Source organism: Toxotes jaculatrix, chromosome 9 (genome assembly GCF_017976425.1).
Source record: "Toxotes jaculatrix isolate fToxJac2 chromosome 9, fToxJac2.pri, whole genome shotgun sequence".
Classification (NCBI taxonomy): Eukaryota; Metazoa; Chordata; class Actinopteri; family Toxotidae; genus Toxotes; species Toxotes jaculatrix.
Genome location: NC_054402.1, coordinates 28,338,445 through 28,364,988, shown reverse-complemented (window position 1 = coordinate 28,364,988; position 26,544 = coordinate 28,338,445). Strand labels below are relative to the sequence as shown.

Here is a 26,544-nt window from a genome sequence, read left to right as displayed (position 1 = left end):
TCATGGGTTTTTATAGAGACATTATTTTCATGTAAAAGTCCAAAAAAGTCACACTTTGCATTGTTTCGCTGCTCAACTGACACTCAGATCAATTACACACCATGTAAATACAGCTGTCCTATTCCCAGACAAGTGCACTTCTTTTAAACTCATCCGTATATTGTTATTACTGTGGTGATGCTGAATGTTTTGTTCCCACTTTTCCAGACAGCCACTCCTTTTTCAGTGCAGCATCAGAACCGTTTTGCGGAGAGCAAAGTACGAGCTAAAGAGCCAACATTTAAAATAACAGTCGTGTGGCCTTTGATTTCGGGAAAACCTGCTTATTTACTTTCTTGCGGAGATGAGACGGCCGGCTGTATGCTACGACCTTCTCATCCGTTGGCTACATTTGAAACGGCAGCCAGTTAGCTTACCTCAGAGGACGAATAGGAAACGTCGGGAAATGGCGAGTCTGGCTCTGGCCATAAGAAACAATACAAACGAGGTAACACCTCTAAAGCTCACAAATTAACATATCATATCTTGTTTAATGCAAAAGACAAAATAACAAGCTGTGGTTTTATTACAGGGTTGTGTGCTGTGTCAGTTGAACAGCTGCTAAACTAAGCTAGCCATCTGCTAAATGGACTTTGATTATATAAAGCTTTTCCAGTCTTATCGACCACTCAAACAGCTTTTACACTAGAAGTTGTATTCACCTATTCACACACACACATTCACACACCAATGGGCACACTGAAGGCAGTTCGGGGTTCAGTATCTTGCCCAAGGAAACTCCAACACATGGACTGGGGGAGCCGGGGATCGAACCACCAACCATCTGGTTAGTGGACAATCCATTTCTGATCCACAGCTGCTGACTGTAGCTTCATATTTGCCACACAGTCTCAAAGTGGTAGCTATGTCCTCATCCAATTCTAAGCATATTTCCCAACATGTCGAGGTATTCCTTTAACATATTCCTTTACAAAACTGTGGCTTCAATCAGGACAAATTAGTGATGATTTTAGTGGCTGTAAACTCTTAAGAGTCCATCTAAGAATAACTGAGAATGAAAAAGGAGGAATATATTTAGGAACAAACTCAATACTCACCCTTCTGGTGTTGTCCAGGACTTTGGGGTCAGGTCGGCCATAGTTGGGAGGGTTAGCGTGGGGATCGTAGCCCAGCCTGGAGAGCATTGGGGCAATGACGGCCATGTCCCTCACCACATCTGCTGGGATCTTCCCCACCCACTTGGACAAGGCCTCCACATTCACGGGCTTGATGACCTGGTCTGTGGACCTCTCCACCCTAACAAGACACCGAAAAATGTTGGTTTTCGCCTGTGACCTGAAACTGTGGGTATACGTGAGAAGTTTGCAGTACCAAACAGTCAGTTTAGGAATCGGGTGGTTCCACCTCTTTTAAATGATGCAGTCATTACTTTATGCAGCAAAAGTTTTTTAACTTAGGGTAAAACACATCATTTCTATTATCACACTTTTAAAGCTGCTGCTGGTGAATGTCAAGTGTTACAGATCCTGCCTTCGAGCTGTGCTCTTACAACCAAGTACAGCGGTTAACACACATTTAACACTGTTTATTGCGTGACATTAGCACTGGAACTCAATGTAGTCACAGCATTGTTTGTTCAGCTTGTCCCCAAATGGCCCAGTTTACAACAGACCAGTTCATCTCTCAGTCCTGTTCACTGTAAGCATCTGATGGGATGTAAGTGGATCAGAAAACACTGTCAAAGATCCTTCCTGGCCTCCATCCTCTCAGCAGGTCCCTGTTAAATGTGCTGAATGAATGACTTCCCTGAGCTTAAGACTGTAAAGAACTGTGCATCAGGTCATCAAGTTTTCAGACAAAGCTACAGAGACAGTGAGTTTTTAGAATCCAGCCTTATATTGTACCAAGGTAAAATGATTTATTGTTTAAAATGAAATATTGTTTACCACCTCTGATTCTCCTTTCTCGTTTTGGCCCTGTCAGTCTATTGCTGTAGCATAATAGATGGATTGTGCAGATGAGGGTTGATCCAAATGAAGAACACACACATTTATGAAAAATCTGTTTATCATTGTTATTTTGGGCATTTTGTTTTTAATTATTACGTTTTATCACCCATCCCTGTTTTCAACACAGTGTCCAGTTAGTTACTCCTGTACCATTTTTACTGTAAACCTTTGCAAAGGTGGATCTGGCTGACAAACATCTGGCTAAAATACATTTAGTAGCTCCAATGCAAGAAGCTCCAAATAATATCATCAGACTGTACTGTGCAAGTGTGACAAAGCACAGAGTGTGCATTCGATTTCAGAAAGATTCTCAGTTTTTCAGAAGAGAGTGAGAGGAGATTAAAAAAAAAAAGATGCTGAACACTTTACCCTGCCAGATCACAAGTCTGTGTGTCAATTGAGCCGATGTGTTAATGAGTCGGTCACTGTTCGGAGAATTCACTGAGTGAGTGGCTGTGTATACAGAGTATTTCCAGTAGGTGAGAATGCATGTTACACGGATGAGCTACGCTTGTGTGCTGTGTGTGTGTGAAAGCTGGTATAAGAGAGGCCGTACGTGAAAACAGCTTGCATTTCCTATAATTTTGTCACAATGAAAGCATCCCACTGGTTCACAGCCGTCACCACAGCTGTCGCCATAACTAAACTCCATACGTCAGAGATTCAGGTAGAAGCAGCAAAAGTATTTGGGGCAGAGAGAAATGGTATATGTGTGAAATCAGTTCCCAACCATTATAGTTAATGTAAAGTGAGAATTCAAAACCAAAATGATAACACATGCTAGGATACATTCTCACCTGTTACTGTAGTATAGCATACAGTATAATTTTCAATTAGTACTTGCCTTGAATGTTTTATCCAAACAAAATGACAACTCCTGACGACAAAAGAAATCGTGTGCAACAAACACAGCAAGGCTGAAATTCAGTTCTAACAGCAGCATTAGGCAGGTCAGTTCCTTTAACTGTTTCTTTAGGATAATAAGTGAGATTTACACAGTATGTGGTTATTCTGAGTCACGAAAGGTCCTGTCTGATACACAGAACCACACAGGCAGAACGACCGTGTCACAGTTTCTGAATCCACTTCCATGTTTTATTTTCCCTGGGCACTTTGTATGAAGAACATTTCATTCTTGCTGAAATAAAAGCCTCTCCTGGTGTACCGAAAACCAAACAGCCGCCTCTTTTTATTCCCCTGGCTGTTTGTGAGCGCTTTCAGGTTTCTCTCTCTCTCTCCCTCTCTCCACATACACATCTCTTTACCATCTACAGTCCAGCTCCTCCATCCTTATGTTTCCTGTCTGACTCTATACCTCAATCTGGCAATTCACTTTCCTCTAATCCATTTACTTTGCAATTGAATCTTTACACTGTACGGGTATAGTCTCCTGCATGATTAATAGAGTGAGTTGGTTTTGTCATCTCAGGAGGATGGTGGAGATGGTTTCTGAGAGACGGGCCATGATCCAAACATCCACTCTGCAACAAATGGGTAGGGAATCACTTTAGGTAACTTCATCGAGACCCAAGAGGCTGCTAACTGTTGATGTGGAACATAAACTGATAAAGACAAAGACTGAGTGTTGCAAACACAGCTCAGCTTCACCGTCATGTTAGGCCCCTAGTCAGACCTGACATTAACATGCGTCTGAGGTGATCTGGATCAGAAGTGGACAGATTCCACATAAGAGATGTGAATGCACCCAAAGACGGATTTGAGATATTCACTGTTCACACTATCCAGGTTAAATTTATACATATTTTTTTTAAGATGAAGATCCAATCATCACGAAAGCGCATGTTATGGAAGAGAGCCAATAAAAACTAATGCAACAGTCAAAGTTGTCATTGAAATTTAAGGTGTATTGATTGATTCACAACATCAGCTTGTGCTTTGAGTAACACGCAAGGAAACATTCCACCTTAAAAGCTGCCGTTAGCTGTTAGCATCCTTTGAGCAGCACAGGGAATTTTTTTTTTTTTCTACTTAGCTAACATTAATTAGTAAAGATGAAAAGTTAGCAGAACATCCTCTAATCATCGTTCACTCTTCAGAACTCTGTTTGCACTAAAACAAAAAAAAAAAAGAAAAAAGAAATTATTCATAACACAAGCTACTTGTGTTCACTGTTAAAGAAACCAAGCGATGCATGTGTCTATTTGCATATAAAGCCAGGAAGTGAGATCTAATCACATGCGGTCGCTGGAGTTGAACATGGAGATGCATTTTAATGCCAGGTGTGAACCATACACACATACCGCAACGTATATGAGAATACACAAATGAGTCATGGTTCAGAAATGAGCCATTTCCTTGTGAGTCATGCCACAGCACTGCCAAATCAACGGCTTCGGAAACACAGATTTTTCTATACATGAAGTCTATAATCATACCTGATTATTTCAGTTTTCAGGAAAAACAAAAAGCTGTAACAAGTTGTAACAATGGAATAGTTCTGTCTGAACTCACTGAAAACTTTATTAGGAACATCTGTACACCTGCTTATTCATGCAATATATCCAGTCAGCTAATCATGTGGAGCTTCAGTTTATGTTCACATCAAACATCAGACTGAGGGAAAATGATCTCAGTGACTTTGACCGAGGAGTGATTGTTGGTTTGAGCGTTTGTGAAAACTGTTGACCTCCTGGGATTTCCTCTCACAACACTCTCAAGAGTTTAACTTAGAATGGAGCCAGAACCAAAAAGCATCCAGTGAAGCAGCAGCTCTGAGGACAGAAACACCTTGTTGATGAGAGAGGTCAGAGGTCAGACTGGTTGGAGCTGAAAGAAAGGCTACACTAACTCAAATAACCACTGTGCAACTGTACAACAAGCTTCTCAGACTGAACAACACGACCAACATTATTTAAATCTGTTGCTTTGGGCTAATGACAAAAATAAGCATCCCACAATGCATTTGCAAACACCGCAAGGTCAGAAACAGCTTGCAACAGATAACCCAAATGCTTGTTACAAGCATTTTAAGGACTTCGGCCTTTTTCCAATGATTTGATGATAGAACATACAACAGGTCAACAAGCTGATGAGCAGGTTAAAAGTCCTGTGCTGACAAGACTGGCATCACTCTTATGTGTGAAAAAGGTATTTAAACATCAGCCACATAACCGCTGGAGAAAAGAACGGTTACCCTTTTCTGGCTGGGATTGACAACATTTGTACACCAGACATTACCAAAAACAAAGCCTTCAGAGGGAAATGGCATGTCTATATGCATATTTACTACTATTATCATTACTCTCATCACTCTGGGCCATTTGCATAATTTGCAAGAATAGATTGAACAATAAAAATCCCTGTTCTTATCATATATTTGTGCCAGTGAGGCTTTAAGCAGCAGCAGCCAGGAGTTTTAAAATTTTATTTTTCCTAAGTGGAAAAATGCCCTACATAGATTCACCCAGTGTTTTTAATTATGTAAGTTATAGCATGTGGAATTGTCAGTCCTTCCTTTTTCTATAGAAAAAAAAAAAAACATTCTCCTTTTCATTAAAATGTCCTGTGGAGTTTTTTTAAATGACAACAAACAAAAACTTACGTTTACTATCAGTGTTACTCACCGAAACTCTTTGTGTGTATCTTTGAGGTCTAACAACTGTGTCAAATGCATTTCTTTCCTCATTAGACATTTGCATTTCAAATAAAAAGTCCAAAAGTAAGACGTTACATTAGTAATATACTTCCTTCAGTGGTAATGTCATCATAAGTGCTGTAATATTCATTGATAACAGCTGTATATTTGCCCTGTTGAGGTAATAATAACAAACTGCTGGTGAATCAAGTCTGTGGTCTGACAGTGTAAAAGACCGGCGACCTACTGAGAGCTCTGCACTGAACTGTAGCTGTAGAGCTGCAATGCGTAGTTACTTTAATGAAGAGTCAAATTGACAGAAAAATATTTGGCAAGTAGTTTGGTACTTAATTAATCATTAGGGTTCTAATTTCTAAGGTATGAACAATCCAGCTGACTGGGCCAAAACCTACCACTAGGTTAGTCTTTCTTCAGCACAATAACTACACAGCCCACTAAGTGACTTTTCAAACATCGAAATATTGCGGAGTGGTGTTTCTTAATCAAAGAAAACATCTTTGGTTGAGTACATACAGATACCGACATGCAAAGAGCACTTTGACATTCATCAGGAAGATGCCATGAGTTTAATTTACAGCATGGCCGACTTATAGAAGTCACATCACAATTTTAATTCAACTCTTTCTCACTCTCTTGTGTTTAAATGTCACTCTGCTACAAACAGGTGCATGTCTGAGTTGATACCAAGGCTGAGGATAGAGATGTGGATAATCAGCAGCACAATAAAATGAAGGAGACAGTTCATCCCATCTGTTTGTTTCATATCATCAAGCTTAAATCATTTGCAGCCAAACCGCTGAACAAGTGATGCACAAACTCCTTCTCGTCTTTTAATGTGATGTGACAAAAAAAAAAAAAGAAAAACCTTTCCGCCCATCACATGACCACTTCCCTTCAGGCTGATGCACTTTATGGCCTCCAGCTTGTCAATTATTCATTGCTGGGCCTCCGTTACCCAAGGTGGTGTTCTGTATCACCAAAAGCTGATAAGAGAGAATCAGATAGAGACGTACAGATCGCAAATAGGATAGAGAGTTAGGGAGGAGGGATGGAATGGCTCCCTGTTCTGGGATAAGTAATGGAGAAAGTCTCTCAGCTGGGCAGAGCCTCCACTAAATCAAAGCTAGGTAATTGATGTTAATGCTAAGAACAAGGTCCTGCCCTGGGGCCCGGCTGCCCACTGATTGAGATTTTTTCATGTAGACTTTCATAGAGACCCGAAGCTGAGGGATAGCGGAGAGCGAAGAGTGCTGGTGGTTGCAATGCAGCATTTTCTACCAGGTGTCATGGGGGTTGGCTTTTTAATGCACTGAGGGCAAAGTACTTGAGAGGAGGTGGGGCAAAATGTTTATGATGGTAAAAGTAGTCATGCTGCCCTGAAGGCCTACTTGTGGCTGGCTTTTTGTTACATTAAATCATATCAGGACCCATTTAGGGAGAGGTATGATGTTGGACCAAAGCCCATAATACCAGACATGTACTCCACCGAGTAAAAACGGTGGCTGTACATCACATACAGAGTGAAAAGGAAAAAGACTACATTGCACACACACACACAGAGTAGAGACACTTATCTGGATGCAAGCTCTAGCTTTGACAAACCTATGGGTTTGCCCACCTGTAGACAACTTCATCAATCCCATCGACACATCATAGCACGATAAGCCTACAGGTTACATTCCACATAAACACATTTGCAGATTTCACTGATCACCACACCAGTAACTGAAAATTCGTTAAATTTACTGCTGTACGATTCTGTAAGAATGAGTGGAAATCACTGTTGTTCCTTAAAGCACTGTGGACTTTGTCTCCAACACTAGATGCAGACGTGCTGGACAAAAGCCTGTCTCTGGGCCTATCTTCTGCTCAGCTCAGAGGACTCTGGTTAAGGTCCCCATCCATTAATATTTGATGGAAATCAATTTGTGTAGGGGTGACGTGTGCACTAAATGACCAAGATCTGCATCTGGGTCCCAAAGAGCTCTTTCGTTCCCCTTCCCTGTGCAAACAATTGTTTTTTTTTCTCTTTTCAAGATCTGTAGCATTCTATAGTTGTGGCAGGAAAAAAAGTAAAACACACAAAGCCCTGTTTTATGATAACATGACCACTGAAGAGGACTTTCCAGTGTCTGGACACAAGTGAAGATGAAAGAGGGTTACGAGAGACAAGGGCAGCGTTGCCTTCTTGAGACCCTCAAGCGTCCTTACCATGGAGTTACAGTGGTCCAGTGTTGTAGTAGCACGGCTGGAGAGCACTTGAGGATCTCCATGGCATCTCCACAACACATCACACACAGCATCTTAAGATGAGCAGCTGAATTTTGCAGGTTGGTTTTATATTCTAGTTACAAAAGATGTGTATTTGTGATGTTTAGAACTGACAAACAGTGCATTCTGATTAAATATGGGCTGGAAAGTTCAATGTGCCACTTTACAGACTTGCTAGCCTTTGTACATATGACCTATAGTTTGAACCTTCAGTTCAATGAACCACTCAACACTAATCATTTACCTGTACCTCCTATCGAACTAAGACAATGGCTACTGGTCGGTAAACAACAGATTAGAGTGAACTGTAACCAGCCATATCAAATGATGAGTAATCATCAAACACAAAGACTGAACTGATGCTTGTGGGTATTTATACTGGGCGTGTTGTCACTACAAGCATCACAGGTTGTGTAAAATCTTTTTTTTTTTACCATAAACCTCTTGTGTAGTTTGAGACTGAACATGCTCACCTGGCCATGCGCTGACTGCTGAGTTATATTTCTTGTTAAACCTTTCAAGACTGGATTAGAGCACATGGTGATAAACAAGGAACAGAGTGTTTCCATAGTCTGGTTGTTTGAAACAGTGTGAGTTGGCCTGTGACAAGAAAGAACGACACAGATCTCAAATACAGTTCTGAAAAGGGATGAATGCTGGATATAAACCTCTTTAAATCCATCTTTTTTCTACATCTGGATACAGCTGCAGTCACCTTGTCTAACTCCATCTGTGGTCCCTTTTCCCATGACCCCACAAAAGTACATAACCATAAAAGTAACACATAGCAACTGTTCCCTGGTCAGAAGATTTATATTCAGAGCTCAGGAAACTGAATGTGCTGAAGCCTCATTGTCTAGATGTTGGTATATATGAACAGCTTTATGTCTCTGGTCAGTCTCTTCTTTTTGCAGCAAGGAGTTCAGGGTTAAGAAGTCCATGCTTCAACTGGGACAAGTAGGTTCGAGCACATGTGTCAGCAAATACCAGCACTGCTGAAGAGTCCTTGAGAGAAAATCCCATAGCTCCGACGTCACTGGAGAGGGGCTAGAAAAGTAACGTTCCTCTATAAATTGTTCCCTGTAGGCCAAACCCTGCCATCACCTATGATGACAGCTGAAACTTCCCCATTTATAGTTTACATTAAAAAGTTCACTTTTTTTTTCATAAATCTTCTGAAGATAAGAGTGGAAATACAAGGCTCATGTAAAACCCCATGAATATTACCCCCTATCACAAGGCTACTTACTTTGTTCTGAACCCAACTCTTGGCAAATGAAATCCAAAATGTTTAACTCAAGTAAATAATATAACTCTATTTATATAAATTAAAGAAGTAGAGTTTTAATTCCACTGCTTCAGGCTGTTTAACCAGAACAAATATTTTTCAAAACTGTTCTGTTCCCAGAGGAGTCAGCAGAATTAGAATGATGAAGACATTTTTTTTTCCTAAGGTAACAACAGAACAGCAGTACCCATAATGGAACAGAGAAAATATCATGTATATGAGTCCGTTGTTGCAAAACGAGTGCAAACATAAGCTACCGTAACTCTGCCCTACCACCGAACGCTTCTAGAAAACCTGTCCATGGTTGATCTTAACTGCTGACCCCTGCTTGACATTATCATCTCTGCTGCTGCTTTGTTCTTCAAATAATTTCCAACCAGACGAAGGAAATCCACCCCCCACTTTTTTTTACTATGGTGGTGTAGGGACTCGTTCATAAAGTGTGCACTGAGGCATAAGGCATTTAAAGAAAAAAAGAAAAAAGCTGCTCAATGGATGCTAAGCTTTTTAATAAAAACCATGACTGTTCTCATATGCCGACAATAAAAAAAAAAAAAAAAAAAAAAATGTGGCCTAGATCATCTCCAGAGGCTATGAAGCATGCTCTACGTGGCAGGAAGAGGGTGGTAGCAGAAGGGGTGGGCAGGGGTTGGGGGGGGAGAGGCAAGGAAAGGGGTTGCACCTCTTCAGCCTTTCCTCAACAGCTTTCAGGGGCCGACCTTCTAAATCGCTGAAACCAAAACATCTCTGACACCAGGCAGGGCCATTAGGAAAAGCTGCCCACAATACAGTAGTGCAAACATAATCTCAATGTTTAAGTCACTAATGAGTAGGTTCCTGGCTGCGCTCAGCAGCAGGATGTTTCATTTCCAAATGTAATGTAATGTCTGGAGGCTTGTGAAAACATAAGAGAATATATTTCAAGGCCAGAGGGGCTTACAGAAACTGAAGTTATATAAAAAGTGATCCTTTATTGTGACTTGACACACTGCTTACCTACCTGTCATTTTTCTTCAGGTTAATAGCTGATGCATACTTTCCCACCCCTCTCCAGGCTGTAGTAAAAAGCTAAGAAGGCATGGCCATGTCCAAGGGAATGTGATATACAGCAGGCACCGCTTACCATGTGGAGCTTGTGAGCCTGACTGTTTCTTACAACAGCAAATATTTCTTTAACCACCCCTGCAATGAGCTATTTAATCAATGTGCCACTACAGAGGAAGAATGTGGTTAAAGCGAAGCCTCTGCCTCATTATGAGGGTCAAAATGGATACCATAAAGCTGGGCAGGCACCGTAGGGATTCGGCCCCGATCTTAGGCCTGAATCGGTCACCCGTGACTAATTTTAGAATCTGATCAGTTGATGTGCTGTTTAAGAGGACAGTCAAGACAAGGGATTAATCATGATCAACGATCTGGCGAGTGGACAATCAGATGGCTTTCTGGCATGACAAAAGATTTTTTTGGTGGGATTTTCCACAGCTGCTGTCAAAAAAAAAAACAAAAAAACAAAAAAAACAAAACCTGTGCTGCTGTGATAACACACATATAACTGAACTTGGCTAGAGAACATGCACATGTCTGCATCTTCCAGCCATCTGCTGATATATATAGATATATAGATAGATAGATATAGATATAGATATATAGATATATATAGATATATATACACAGATATAGGTAGGTAGGTAGGTAGGTAGGTAAATAAGATTATTTGGAATAGTCAATAGGAAAAGTAAGCCTTGTGCTTACATTCAGTGTGAGTTCCACAGTGTGGCTGGTCGATTGACCCTGTGCAGTGTGAGCAGAGACGCTGCAGGTTCTGGTCGAGCAGAAAGGCAGATTAAAATGTGTAGTGCGAGTTAACACAATGTGCAAGTTCAGTAAAAAATGGTCCGTCTCGGTCTGGACTGATTTGACAGTCCAGCTTTATTTATCACAGGCAAAGCAGACAGCTTCCAGAAACTGCACTCCCAAAATGTCCAAAAGAAACTCAAAGTGAATGAATCATAGCACAACAAAGCGATGGACGTAAGTAACCACCTTGGAGTCCTGGAAGTAACTAAATAGTTTAAACATACAGTCCAATAAAAACACGAGGCCACTGACCCCCATATTATAAGGTAGTTTGCTCAAACCTAATACACAAGAAGCAACAAGAAAACAATGGAGTCATTTCAGTTTGAAGGAACTGCTTTAAAGACGAAATCTATTCCTGAAAGGCGTCACACAGGCCCATGTTGTAATTAAATGAAAGAGTTCTGTCTGGATGTAAGGAGGACATGGACAAGTCTCTCCAAGAGCTATAAACAAAGACACAGTCACAATGGCCAGAGTGATGTTTTACTCTGTGACAACAATTACTACAGTTGCAGTGCCATCAAAGAAGAAACATCAAAGTTCAACTAAACTCAACCACGTCAGTCTACAGTATCCATCTGATTGAACAGGACCACTGATGATGCGCTTTTTTTCTTCTACAGACCACTTTTAACCATGAGCAAAATCATAAGACACGGAGAAGGTCCACAAGCACCGTTGCTTGTAACTTATACCATAAACTATACTTACACCTCTCAAAGGCTTGGAGTTTTTGGGCTAGGGAAAGGAAAAAGGAAATGAAGGAGTTGTCAGCATTACTTACTTGGAGAGGGACACTCCTCCAGCTTTCCCAATAAGCTCCTCGTGGTGGAGGACAGCATCATTCCAAGGAATGTCAAGGAATTTCAGCAGCGTCCTCATCCATTTCTCAGGATGGAGGACCAACTGTTCGTAGTGCACCGGTAGGCATTTATCAGCTGCCTCCAGGCACTGAGTGTACATGGTCTCTATGGCCCGATTCCACTTGGTCAGGCAGTCCCGGTAGCTGCCCAGATCGAAGCCGGCAATGGTCACCTTCCGTGAGATCATGGAGTGGACTGATGCCCGCCCATCACGAATCATGAGTACAAACTTGGCATGGGGAAAGATTTTGGCCAGGTAAGCGAGCGACTTCAGTGCGAAAGGGTCCTTGTTGCACAGGAAGTTGGCAGGCTCACCGTGTTTGACAATGATTTCCAGCAGGAAGGCCTGCATGGCGGCGTCCAGCACCTCATCTGTCACGCCCGCCTCGTCCAGGCGCATCTTCTCCCGACCCGAGCGACTCCACATCTGCTTCATGGCCAGGATGCGTGGGATGACGCGGGTTTCCTCACCACAGCGTACCTCTGGGTGGGCGTCCAGCATCGCTCGCATTAGCGTGGTCCCGCTGCGGGGCACGCCGCCGATAAAGATGAGTGGCATGTCTTTGTTGTAAACGAAAGGTGTGCTGAGGTTCTGGCCTGTCCGTAAGGTGGTCCGCATGCTGCCACCCAGTGCCGACAAAGGCAGGATACCGCCCAGATGGCTGCGCTCCTCGATGCGGTGGTGGCACTCCATGGCGTGGCGGCCCAGGTAGAAGACTGTGACCGAGCTGATGACCAGACAGGCCACCAGCAGGTTCTGTTTCAACTTGCCAAACATGTTGCGGGGCGCAGACAGTCCAGGACAATACTACCACAGGGGCAATTTAGGGGGAGGGATGGGAAAAAGGAACTGAGGGGTAATTAAGGTTCCCACCCTTTTATGGTTGTTTGCTGGGAACCGGGCATGGATCAAGCTCCCTGGTGCACAGCAGGCGTCTAGTTCCCTGCTCCATGAGGCCTGGATTGTGGCACAAAAACACAAAAGACATAGTTAGTTCTGATTAAACACCAGCGTAACATTCACCGAGCTAAGTTAACTGAACAACAAAACTAATCAAATACACCATTTCATTGTCTTTTCAATGACTTTAAAATGACATGTAACAGATGTTAGGCACTGAGACACTGTCATTACCCTATGCACATCAAAAGCATCTCACAGCAAATCTACAGAGGAAAAAAAATTTGTCAAGAAGAGTAATCACCAGGTTCTGGTTAACCGACAGGCTTTTTGATCGTAAGCCAACATTACTGTGCAATTTCACTCTGAAGAGAGCCCTGTATCACAAAGTTGACACAGAACTTCTTCAAACACAATCATGACAAACGGAGCTGCCACCAGAAAAATGAAATAAACTCTGTGTTATAGACATTTTATGGAGAGTTAATCCAAAGAATTCAATGCCCGCAGAAAGATGAATGACTAAGACAACTGGCTGACGAGCTGGCTGCAGAACAACAAATCTGTGCATTTAACCAAGGATGGTTCTATTTTTCATCTTTCTAGACATCGCTCTGGCTTTGATTTTCTGTAGCACATACATCATCTGACATTTAGCCCCCAGCCTCTATAGTACACACACACACACACACACACACACACACACACACACACACACACACACACACACACACACACACACAGACATTTCCCGCACATCAAGTCCACACACCGCAGTGGGCTGGTGGACAGCTTTTCCTCTGCTGTTGGGAAGTTGAAGCAGGAGGCTTAGGGCAGCTTATTTGTTGGAGGGTTTTCTCTGTGCTGACCCTGCAGCCGCAGTCACCCTCCAGAACAAACAGCCTTGTTGGAAGAGGTGGGGGGGGGGGGGGTGACGGATGAGAGGAGGCCGCAGTAGGTCAGTGGACTGCAGTGCCTCACTTGCAAACTACGTGTTCAGCCTGGAGTGAGTTTATTATTAGCTTAACCTGACCTGGATAAAAAAAAAAATGTTGGAAATAGTAGTAGGTAGTAAGTAATCTATAACCTTATTAAAACTGGTTTCTGCAATCAGGATAGGAGCTTAGAGAAAAATGATTTCCTTAGGTAGATTTGCCCTGGTGGGGGTACTTTTCCATCTGTTTGCACCAAACGGGTTGCTACTCAGCTTTATACATGTGAGCTCATGCATTACAAAGACTTAAGACAGGGAAAGTATAGCTGTGATAACAAAAGGTTGAGTGTTTATTGTCATGTGAGGACACATGTTGTCCCTGTACAATGAAATTCTTACTTTGCTGTCCACACTGAATCACTAGACAACACACACAATATAAATTAAGGGGTGGGATGATTGGAGACTGTTACAAGCAGGGATGCATCCTTGTTTTCAAAATAAAAGTAACTCAAAGTTCTAGCTCTAAGAAGCTTTACTTAGGCACACTGGTGCTTTGTGCTAAATGCTAATGCCACCCTGCTACCAAGTTAACACTAACAATGTTAACATGCTAATGTTTATCAGGTATAATATCTACCATGTTTTCCATCTTAGTTTAGTGTGTTAGCACACTAACATTAGCTAATTAGCTCCAAACAGAGTACAGCTGAGGCAGATGGGAATGTTATTAGTTTAGTCATAAAGCAAATATTGGACTAATTAAAAACTGAAACCTGATGGTGGCATTAAATGAAAAGTTAATTGATCAGTATTAAATGTTTGTACTAAATGTGATGAGAATTCATCCAAAATATTTTACTACTACTCAACCTCACAGTGGCAATACTACAGTGAATATGATTCATCCTCCAGGGACCACGAGTGTACAAATCTTAAGGCAATCCAGCAAACAGTTGTTGAGATCTTTTAGTCTGGACCAAAGTGCCTACGAAGCAGAGGTTGCTGTCTGAAATATCATTAAGAAATGTCACCTAAGGGGAACCGTGGAGGTCAAGACAACATCTGAGAACATCACAAAGACATGCAGATGAAACTGCTGGTCTCCTGGACAGAAAGACAAAGCCAAGCCCCCAAATGGCTGCAGAGGAGCTGCAGGAAGGCCTAGCTGACACAGGAGTGGCGGTGCACCTCTGTGCTGTGTTGATACACAAACTGGGTGTACACGGAGGAGCCATCAGTAGGAAGCCTTAACTGCAACCTCATCACAAAATTCCCCACCTGAGGTCTGCAAAGCAGCCACAGTGAATTTGTAAACAAGTGCTGTGGACAGACAAAGATAAAATTGAGCTCTGTGTCTGAAATCACCAAAGGTATGTTTGGAGAAAAAAACAGGAGCAGCATTCCAGCATTTGGAAGAATCCCAGCAAATTCTGGATGCAAATGTTCTGCAGTCGAGCAAAAGCAACTGAGACGAAGCTGGCAATACTCCAAAGCAGACAATGATCCAAAACAGACCTCAAAATTCACCATGAATTAGTTTGAAACACAAGCTGAAGCTTTTGGAACGGCCCCTCACAGCCCCTTGGCCTGAACATGGAGAACAGCCTAAAAGCTTGACATGATCTGCAGGAAGAGTGGCTCAAAAGTTCCTAAATCAAGAACAGAAAGACTGTCTCTTGCCAAAGGGGGTCACCTTATTTGCTCCTCTGTCTGTTTACACGCATTCCACATCATCATGAGCATGATGGTTAACAGGCTCTGTCAGCACTGCTCTGCAGCATTGCCACAACAGGGACTTCACTATGCGAGGGGCTGCTGTGCAGCCAGCTACCCCCTTCATGGTCTGAGGGATCGTTGGGATGTGCGTTAGCCTGAGCAGAGCACCACAGAATGACGCAAGACGCCGTCATCTGCTTTGTTCTAACTCATGAAGTTTTAATCACCAACTTTGTTCTGTTCCCAGCAAATATGTAACTGCTAAGAGGCATTTAATGTCCTGGATGTATATTTATAAGTCTGAAGATCCAAGGTCGTCACATGCAGCTATGTTTAGAAATGGTTTTCTGTATTATGAGTACATCTTTCGCTGGCGACATCTACTGCTGACGAAAGCAGAAATCAACTCGTTTCCATCTGTGCCCAGCCCTGACGAAACCGCACACTGGCTAAAAGATGGGGGTATGAGAAATATAAGTGAAGACACGGCTGACTAATTCTCAAAATATCTCAAGACTGCAAGTTTGGATGGTGAAAGCACCACAGAAATTCAAGAAGAGGATTTGCTAAATATCACAAAGCCATTACATCTATCACCACCTCTATAACGATATGAGAATTTCATCATCTAAATGGCATTCAAGAGGTTTTTTTCCCTCCCCAACAAGAACACAACCCTGGAGAATCACTGCATAGTTTTGTTTAAATTGAAACTATGCTGGTTTTGGCCAAAAATATTAGCTGTTGGCAGGTCAGCTCAGTCCAGACCAAGACAGGCCAATGCATGATTCTACCATCTGTTTCCCCTCTGACACCATGTTGCCAACTTTTTCCTCATTGGGTTGCTTGAGCCTAATGAGCCAAGTGGCTGTAGTTGCTTTTAAGCAAACATCATTTGACTGTTAACTCACAGTTACACAAGTTAGGAGCATTTCACAACAGCGCATTAATGCAAGTCATTGCATTTGCCTCCCCGTGTAAGCTGCAGATAAATGTTTCAAGTATTCCCTCTGAACCATGACTGGGGTATGTGGAAAATAAGTAAATACTGTAGAAATGTTCTCACAGCCAAGCATCTGACAATGTTTATTTCTTTCTTTTCCTGCCATCAGGCTTTGTCTTTTCCTTCAGCTCACCCACGCAAACTCACATCTCTGTCACATCTCTTCTTAGTGATTCAGTGTTAAAAGGAGGGGGAAGTCACAAAGCATGCCCGGCTGCCAAACACCTCTAGTTGACTAGTGAGAGTACAAGAGTGGCCTGCTGTCTTCCCAAGGCTGATGCAAATGGCCTTAAAGGGAATACCTACCTTCTGATTCATTTTTACAGTTAGGTGTTATCAGTATGGGAGGCTGAATGCACTCTGTGCAAGTCGCACTGAACCTTAATATCTTGTTTTCAAGAAAGACCGTCCGGAAACAGCAGCTGCACAGAAAGATACAGGCAAACAAAAAAACCAACAAACACCGTATACTAAATAAGTGATCGGCTATGCTCATCTATGGCGGTAAGCAGAAGAGATAGAGCTTCGCAGGAAATGAAAGGAGGTGCAGCAGGTGAGCATGAAAGATGGTGAGAAAGACAGAAGACGAAAGGTGAGAAACGCAGAGGTGGAACGTGAGAAAGACAACAACAGATGAGTCACTGGTATAACCACAGGCCAATCAGGCTAAAGCAAAGTACAGATGAACCACAGGCGACAGTACGCCTTATGCACAAGTTACAGGAGTGCTTAACATTACAATGTAGTCTGACTGAGAATAACAATAAAATGGAAGAAGGACTGATCAGTCAGAAAAATCCATGGACATGCTTTACTTTCCTTTACCATGATTAATTCAACTTAATTTTACTTTACCTCGGCATCACACACTGACATCAAATCATTTTCACTTCCATGATTAGTGTGCAAGTTTCTATTGTTAACCTGTTCAACCTCTGAAAGCATATCAGGACAGTAACAGAAGTAACAAAGTAAAGGACAAATAGCACAATATACAAATATTTGATTGTTCCAATTGCTCCAGATCCTATATTAGTAAATGTATAATCAGCAAAATATACTTAAAGTATCAAAAGTGCTGTCTCTGATTTCCCCCGTTACTCAGTTTTATTAAATCCACACCTGATACCTGGAGGTGGAATTTGGTCCCACTTGCCCAAAATGATCTGTTACAGACATTTTATTTTTTTTAGGAGTGTTTTTTAGTCTTTGCTGTTTTGCGATACTTTTTCCTCTTTTGGGCCTCAAACAGTTATGTAAACAAAACCATCTGAGAAGTTTAGAGAGGAAATGTCTGTATATCTGTAAACATAACAAGAAGTCTTTGTTGCAAAGGGTGACGAGCCAGAAAGGAACAACTACTTTAATCTCTTATAAAGCAAGTGAGTTTTAGAAGCTTGTGTTTTTTTATTTGAAATCTCAAATCTTCAAATTTTACTTCAAATTCCTAAAAGTAACTGAAAACCAGAGCTGTCTGATGAATGTGGTGGAGTACAAAGTGCAACACTTCCCTCTGAAATGTAGTGGAATACAAGTATAAAGTAACATAAAATGGAAACACTCAAATAATGTACAAGTACCTCAAAGTTCTACTTATTTACATACCACTGCATGTTTAATACAACCATGACCAGTCCAACTATCTGCACAGGACAGCATGCGGCCGGTTTGTTGTGGCCTGTCCTATTTAGTGCAAATCACTGCAGTCTCTTCCCAGCCCTGAAAAACATCACACATCAAGGTCAAACCAGGGTCATCACTGGACTCTGTTCCCTGCTTAAACTCAGCACTATCAGTGGAGACAGTGCCATTTCTGCCTCTTCAGATTATTTCTGATTTTTGTATGATTTTGTTGTTGTTTTTGGATTTTTTTTTAAGCTGGTGCAAAATCAGGCAGGGACTTCTTGATTCTGGCAGCAAAATGTGGCCACTGAAATGTACGTGTGGGTGTCCTTTGGAATTTCATACTGGTGCTGGTTACTGATGGTAATGATACCAAAGTTCTCAAATGTCAAAAGTTTTAAAGTCTAAACACAAGTAGTTGCACAATAACTCTATCTGAATAGAAATGTTGGAAGAATGTGATTAAAATCAGTAAATACGTGACCAAAGAATCAGTGAGGAAGAGAAAAGATCTGATCAGGGACCAGATCTGACAATGGCAAGATAGTTTGGCTATTTTGTTTTTATTTTAATCCTTTTTTCTTAAAACTAGGGAATCTGAAAATAAAAAGCGGTAGATATAGTTCATTCAGAGGTGAAGCCTTATGAAGGCCTGCTTAATAACAAACTGTGGTTGAGATTCAAAGCGGTGTCATGTTACACCTTGCACTTGGGCTGAAATGTGTTTGTGCTAAATTAATTGAGGCTCTTTTCTCCTGTTACTGACACTGTATCCTCCTTGCAGGATATTTTTCCCATTGATCTGTTAGGGGAGGGGAAGCAGCGGAGGCTGAGGCTGAGGCCGCTCTCCACGGAGCAACGGTGAAACCGAACCACATCAACACTTAATAACAAGGCTCTGCACCTTATGAGGGATGTGATGTGAGAGGTCCCTGACAGCGATAAAAAGGAGAAAAAGAAGAGCACGACTCAAGGATTCTGCTCGGTTTCCTCTCACTTCTCTATAAATTCTCCAAATATTCTTCGATTACATGTTTGTTTCTGTCTTGGCATAGGCAGGGGGAAAAAAAAAGAAAAAAATCAGCTGATGTTAGCGATCTGTCAAACACAGCCAGGAGCTGAACAGTCAGTCTGTAGCCTCTGTCACCTCTTCTGAAAGACTGGAGGGATTTAAAATAAACAAAAGTAAGGAGCTGAGCCACGACACCACACATCCACTTTACAACATAATCACACCCACTGAAATAAGTTGGATCACTCCATTTAGGACTTTCTCTTCCTGTTTTCTCCGAAATCATGACATCAGCAACCTAATTCTACACTGGCCTTAGTTGTGCATGACTGTGTTAATTCTCTGCCACAACTGAATTTTATTTAAGCGTCCGCTGTGTGTATAAAAAGTTCTCCGATACTCAAAACAAGCTATGTGACCAAACACAGCCATCTGCAGCACACACTGAATTCATTTCCATTTCACTCTATTTGATTATACGTGATGCCATCCGTCAGCAGCAGCAGTATTGTCAGTTGCATGTTGTTGAAGGTGCTGGTGAAAGATACGATCTGAGATACAATCCAGGAAATCCAGTGTGAGCAGCAGAAAGACTTATCAGACCACGAAACACTGCAAAACAGGGTTTCACAACTCTGGAAGATGATCACAGCCGCAGCTACACTTTCAACTTTCAAAAATTCACAACATACAATATGTTACCAATACCCACAACTCAAATAAAAAAAAATAATCAAATCATTTGGAATTATAATAGGAGCCTAGCTTACAATGTTACAGAGAGGTGGACGTCATAACTGCAGCCATGTTTGTGCACCCCTGGTCTCCACTTGTCATCCTCTTCCTGACAAATGAATTGCCGTTCATTAAGTTTGAAATCGGATCTCTGATCTGGCACATTCTTCAGCTTCCACTAAACTGCAAGGTCCATCAGCAGGACTGTGGCCATAACCCCCACCTATGACCTCTGCCCCTCAGGAGCTGTCATAAAATGCACATGCCAATGATCAGCAACCTCCAGCTATAGGCTGTGTGGCAGCTGTGTGACTTTCTGCTTCTTAATACATGGCTACTGTTTCTCTACATCCAGGCATCACCTGCAGCGATTACAGCGCAAACAGACTAGGGACAGTCATCCTCCTCTTCACCCATGAAATCACACACAAAGGATGAGGGAGGTACAGAGACTCAATAGCTGCAGAACACAGTGGAGTGGAATTAGATTCACTTGTTCGGTGCCATTAAGGACATTTAAACATCTTAATTTAACAGGCTGTAAAAGGATCCGAATAAAAACTCAAAATGTGGTCCATTTTTGGCTTGGCTCACGTATGTAGGTGAACATGCCTTATGCTGGACTGTGATATCACATTTGAAAAGAACGGAACAACAGGAGGACTTGGTGCCAAGCTGAAAGGTCAGCCTTCGCTAAAACCGCTCACTCCATTGTTTTAAGTTCTGCCTCTGCCTTGGTGAAAATTCACAAGTACCTCATTGGAAACTGGCTCAGCAGCACTAACAGGCCACTGACATTAGTCTCTCAAGACTGTAAAGGGCAAATCCACAACAAACCTTTAAACATTTACTAAATGAAGAACCACAGAACTATTGATGCTTTTACAGCACATTAATAGGAACTGTAGTATGTAGTGTATGTGGTAAAATATCTGTATGTAGCCACTGTTAAAGTAACAAGTCACTCAGCTTCTGCTAGTAGTACTTCCCCATTTAACTTGAGCTTGGGACAAATCTGAAGACGAGCCAAAACCTTCAAAGCCTGAACAAACCACACTGAGGCGGTTTCCACCAACTTACACAGATTTTTTTTTTAGTCTCTGACAATCTGGAAGGAGGATAAATCTGTGACTTAGTAAATACACAGTGAACCACCGGTCAGTAACAACTGGAGTTCTGGCAACAGACAACCCCTGAAATCCTGTGAGAACACCAATCACCACGTGTTCTCATACCAAAATAAACACTGATCTCAACCGACGGCTTGTACTAATCATATGAAGTGACAATTGTGGTAAAAAAAGGAAGAAGAAGAAGAAAAAAAGCGTAGAGTTTGGCTGAGATTCTGGATGGAGAGGCAATCAGGACTGTAGGGCCTGCAGAGGGAAGTGGAGCTGAGTTTTCAAAGCCATCTACCTTCCTATATGATGAGCTGGATAAACTGTCAGTTTACTCACAAAAACTACTCACCTTCAACGAACCCACAACATCTCCCTGTTTCTGACAACAGCACACATGTAGTTTCGCACAGGAAGTATTCACACCTCAAACCACAGCAGACCTGCACCGCATGTATGTGAATACTTGCTCAGAGCATTTTGCACAATCCATTTCAATACACCTGGTTAAAGCAATGCAACTCTCTGGTCAATCAACTTCAGTTGGTGCACCTGACAACGCAGGAAAACCCACTACCACAATGCAGGGGCAGTAAACCATGAATGACACATCACTAATCAGTAAAGTGACTGACTAAGAAACACTTGGGGAGTAAATCTGCCTGTGACTAGACAGTATGTGTGTGTGTGTGTGTTGTGTGTATAAATATGTGTGTGTGTGTGTCAAGGAGAGACGGATCTGCGAACTGAGTGGGCAGCCTTTAGTCAATATGAATACAATTTGTAAGGTAGTGCGACACAACCTGGGCTGGTCGGTGTAGGAGCGTTGCTCTGGAGACTGTTTTTTATTCTGACTCCTCCAGGACCATACTGATGTTTAAAGGTGCTATTTGTAAGTATTTCTGTTTAAAACACACATTCAAAAATTCACTGCAGAAGTAACACTTTCGACATCAAGTCACAAATGTCTGTGTACTGTGTTGCAGAGGTGTTTACTAAAGTCAGCGTGCTAACGCGCTAGCCCAGGCCTGTCTCGTCTAGTGATACCTCTTTGTACCTCATGATTCGATAGTGAGCGTCCAGTCTGCTCTTCCAACACGAGAGGATGAGGAAGTAGCGCTGCCCAGAGGGCAAGAAACCATGTTCAGCAGCAAAAGAAGAGACAGAAATAGAGTTTGATGCTGAACTCATTTGAAACGTTTCTTCTAGACTGGTAGGTAAACAGCTGTTAATGTTACTGTTGGCTGTGTGTGACTAACAAATACTCACAAATATCACCTTTACTGATTTTTAACCAAGATGTGGATGAAGGTGTTTTTCCTTGCCACTGTCGCCAAGTACTGCTCATAGTACTGCTTCATAGTAAATCATACTATAAAGAGTACAGTCTAGACCTGCTCTATATGAAAAGTGTGCTGAGAAAAGTGTGCTGAGATAAATGCCAATGTGATGTGACCATATTCACTGATAGATAACCTAAACTGAGCAAATCTAGAATCTCTGGAAGATCATTTTCAAACTACAGCGAAACACACCCCAGTAAGGTGTGCATACCAGAGTCGCCAGCCAATATTGATTTGTAAAAATTTGCTTACAGTGACATGATCCTTTGATAACGTTTTTGTTATATGATAATGTTATGATAATGTTTTTCATGAAAAATGTTGAGCTTTCACTCTGCATGCCCCCCCCCCCCCCCCCCCCCCCCCTTCCCCCCCGCCACAGGTGCTGAAAAGAATCCCAGCTGAAACACTGTTAAGACACACCAAGCTTCAGGCCGTGGGCGGGATATTGTAGCATTTAGAGCAGTCTGCCATACCAAACTGACAAAACATGATTTCTCAGAAACAGTTAAAATTGTTGGATTTAATATGAACATATAGGATCATTACATTACCTGGGAGAGTCGTATGCTCAGTAACGATAAAGTTAGGAAAAAAAAAAAAAAAAAAAACTGAAAAGGGAACAGAGAGTGGGGAAAACACTTCTGGAAACAGCAACTCCCTCCTGATCCACTACTCTATAACAGGCCCATTCTTCTCCTATGGAGACACATCAAGTCACCAGGGAAACCTGACCAGCGTGTGGGTGGCCACTAAACTTGCTGGCTCAGAGAGCAACTGTCTCTGGACATTGCTTATGGACAGCCATGTTTTCTTGTTTCCCCATCAATGTGATTTTTAATGCCATTTCCTTGGTGCTTTACCATTAAGAGCGGCCATGAAGAAGCAAAAAAAAAAAAATTTTGATGAGCAAGCTGTCAACTTCGCAGCTGCAGGCAAATCCACGAGTGAAGGCTCTGTCCTCAACCACACGAACAAACTGTGATCCATCAATCACACATTTCACAGTGAGAAGAAGAAGTACAGGGTATCTTATTGACAACACTGCCATCAGCATTACTATTCTGAGAGCTCTCTGATGAATGTGGGGCCCTGCATCAGTAAGGCCTTGAAGAGCCGGCACTTTCTGGAGGAACTTCATAAATATGGGCCATGCCCTGCAGTTGAAACCCTGGCTCTCCTCAGCGGTAAGGCAGCAGTTTGACTGAATGTAATAATTGTAATGCAGCAGTGGGTGTTCTTTTCAGACAAGGAAATGAGAGTATAAGTGAGCTGGAGTCCAAGTGATCCAACCCTGCAGCTGTGGAAGCCGACACACTGAGAGGAGCCAGCACTGAGAAATACTTTGAATTCAACTGGACTTAAGCCCCCCCCACCGCCACAGACCACCTGCACACAGCAGATGTGCTGCTGGCTACCAAGACACTGGTAGTCTATGCCCCTCACTGGCCACTGTAAACTGTTTTTTTTTTCCAGCTTTTGAAGACTGCTACAAAGAACTTTCTAATAAACATTCACCCTTATAAGCCTGCAGTTTACAATGGTATCTTTTAGTTTTAGGTCTACTAAAAAAAAATCCTATATTTCCTCCCTAATGTGACATGCAATAAGCAAGGGAGGGGAATATGAGATGGGGATAAACATGTCACTCAACAACCTGGGAAACAGCAGTGGTAAACAATAACACAACTGTGTGAAAATAATGGAAAAGTAAAGTGCACTTAATTGAGATCATGTCTCTCTATAGCCCACGGCAGGAGGTGCAAGATTTGTCGGGCATCTGAAAGGACCCAGCCAAGGACATAACTATTTTTTTTTCCAATGTGTGGAACTGCAATATGCCACCATCCACCTTCATCTAAACATACAGTACACACTATCTGCACAGACCAGAACACTTTCATATGTAACCCCAACACATTCCATTATCTACTAATGTTATAGGCAACCTCAAACTAAACTATATTTAAAATACTGCAATTAAATGATGCCTCACTCATCAGCAAAAGAGCATACTTCATACCAAGCCACTGTCTCTGCCACAATTGTGCCAAGGCCCTTTCAAAAAATCTGGTCATGCTTCTAGACCCTGATTTTAAATTTGAATTTGAATCGCACATCAGTAATTTTACTAAAAATGCAGATACTGAGAGACTCTTGCATGCTTTTATCACTAGCAGGCTTGATTACTGAGGTGCTCCCGTTTCTGGTCTGCTTGAGAAAGCTACAAACAAGCTACAGATCAGTCAGGATGCAGCAGCATGTGTACTGATCAAAACCAGAAGGAGAGCACACCTCTCACCTGTCCCTGAAGTCCCTTCACTGATAACCTGTCAGTTTTTAGATCAGATTTTAAAATCCTTTCATTGGTGTTCAAATCACTCAAAGGACTAGCACCGGAACACGTGAGACGTTCTCTTAAATGTGTATTCCCTCTAGATCACTCAGGTCCTCTAATTCTGGCCTTTTAGCTGTTCCTGGGGTAGAGTACAGTGAAATACGGGGGAGGTGGCATATTGTGTCTCTGGTCCTGGAATCTGGTACAGGCTGCCACAGGAGTTGAGGGCATGACAATCTGTAAAAACCTTTAACAGATTAAGATCATGCTTATTATCTTAGCATTATCTTAATCTCTTCATTATTATTCTATTTTATTTTGATCTTCCCTCTTCTATGCTTCACTGATCTATTCTACCATGTCTCTTATTTCTTATATTATCTTCCCCTTCTTAGTGTTGTAGTAATTGCATTGCAACTTTGCAGGAAAGACGCTGTATTAATAAAGTTTGATTTGATTTGATTAGATTAGAAGCCTTCGTTAATGTTAAGATCTCCTGTTCAATTCGGCATTAATCATCCATTAATTACCAATCTATACCACTGTGCTACATGTTTGTTCAATGAACCAATGGTAATTTTAATACACAATTATTACAATGTTATTGTTATTATCATTATCATTATTATTATTATTATTATTAAATGTACGTCAAACCTGAACCTTTGGTTTCGGTCGAGGTGGTCTCTATTCCACCCAGAACTGTCTACTCTGGGTAGAAAAGGCCGGTAAGGACAGGACTGAGGACATGTTTTTAAGTTGAATTTCACTGAGATGTGCACTAACTGGCAGCGGAAGAGTTGCCTCTTAAGATTCGTAAAATGTCTTCGGTTATTTTCAGCCTAGCTACGTTTGTCGATTACCAACGAAACATTTGTGATTCATTTCAGCGCGTCGTTCCCCTGAGGGCGGTACGAAGCGGAGCTATCTGTCAACATACATCCCCGACGAAATGCATTCATTTGACATGGGCTTCATTTGTGGTGTGATTATAACGGCCACGGTCGTTTTCCAGTCTTCATAAGCTAACATGCCAAACACTACCAATTATGTAACCAGTGTTTGAAAGGAAAGGGCAGCTGTGTTTACCAGACAACGACGAATCCCGGTTTTTTGAACACCCCCCCCCCCCCCACTGCCAAAATGTGTATTTAATTGTCGCAGCTCCTGGGCTATAGGGAAGGAGAGGAGAGGAGAGGAGAACGGGGACATTGCAACAACACCACAGCGCCAAAAAAAAAACCTACCTAACGCTGCGGATACAGCGCTGGAGACTCGGCTTCTGTCGGTCAGAAAACTTCCACTGAATCCAGCGCTAAGGTCCGGACAGTCGTGCCGTCCTCTAGAGTAACTTTCCGGACATTTTCTGTGCGCACAGACCGTGTCAGTCGCGTAGAGGACGAGCTTGTTGCACTGGGTAGACTGAGGGTGTTAAGAAGCACACTGCTACAACTTACAGCTTTACTGATTGGTGAAACACGAGTTGTGATTGGTCCATATTTCAGGGTTGTGTGTCAGAGCTGCTGATTGGTCCACACGGTCCTGGGCGTAACTACAGCACATTTAAAAGCACAGTACATTCAGGTTCACTAAGTACAGTAGATACCAATTAAACAATCACCCCTGTACATATAGATTTTAAAACATAATTATCTAAATGCAATATTATTCAGCTGTGTATTCAAAGTCAATGCATTACTAACCATTACACCAAAAATGTGACATTTTCTTTAGAACAGTGAGGAATGCCAGAGCATGTTGTTGGTTGCCTTTACCAGTATATTTGTGTACACACCAGGAAAGGAGAGGGAAATGAAACCCTTTTTTTGCACTCTGCTTAGAATTTACATAGCCTCTAAATTATTTTCATGTTTCAATTTTAGATTTCTTTGCTTGGTTTTTGTGTTGACA

General features: G+C 42.0%; 1 protein-coding gene across 4 annotated transcripts in view; it reads right to left on the bottom strand.

The window, feature by feature from the left end:
* The window catches only part of tpst1 (tyrosylprotein sulfotransferase 1), a 40,891-nt gene extending 14,815 nt beyond the window's left edge, over nucleotides 1-26,076 (bottom strand). For 3 of the 4 annotated variants that reach the window (XM_041045903.1, XM_041045905.1, XM_041045904.1), the window contains exons 1-2: nucleotides 11,829-12,737; nucleotides 1,098-1,296 (exon numbers count right to left, since the gene is read on the bottom strand). In XM_041045903.1, coding sequence (XP_040901837.1) covers nucleotides 1,098-1,296; nucleotides 11,829-12,685 — 1,056 coding nt within the window. In that variant the 5' untranslated portion in view covers nucleotides 12,686-12,737. Of the gene's footprint in view, nucleotides 1-1,097; nucleotides 1,297-11,828; nucleotides 12,866-25,880 lie in introns of those variants that run through there. The other variant, XM_041045906.1, reaches the window with a different exon arrangement.
* Between the last annotated feature and the right edge of the window lie 468 nt (nucleotides 26,077-26,544).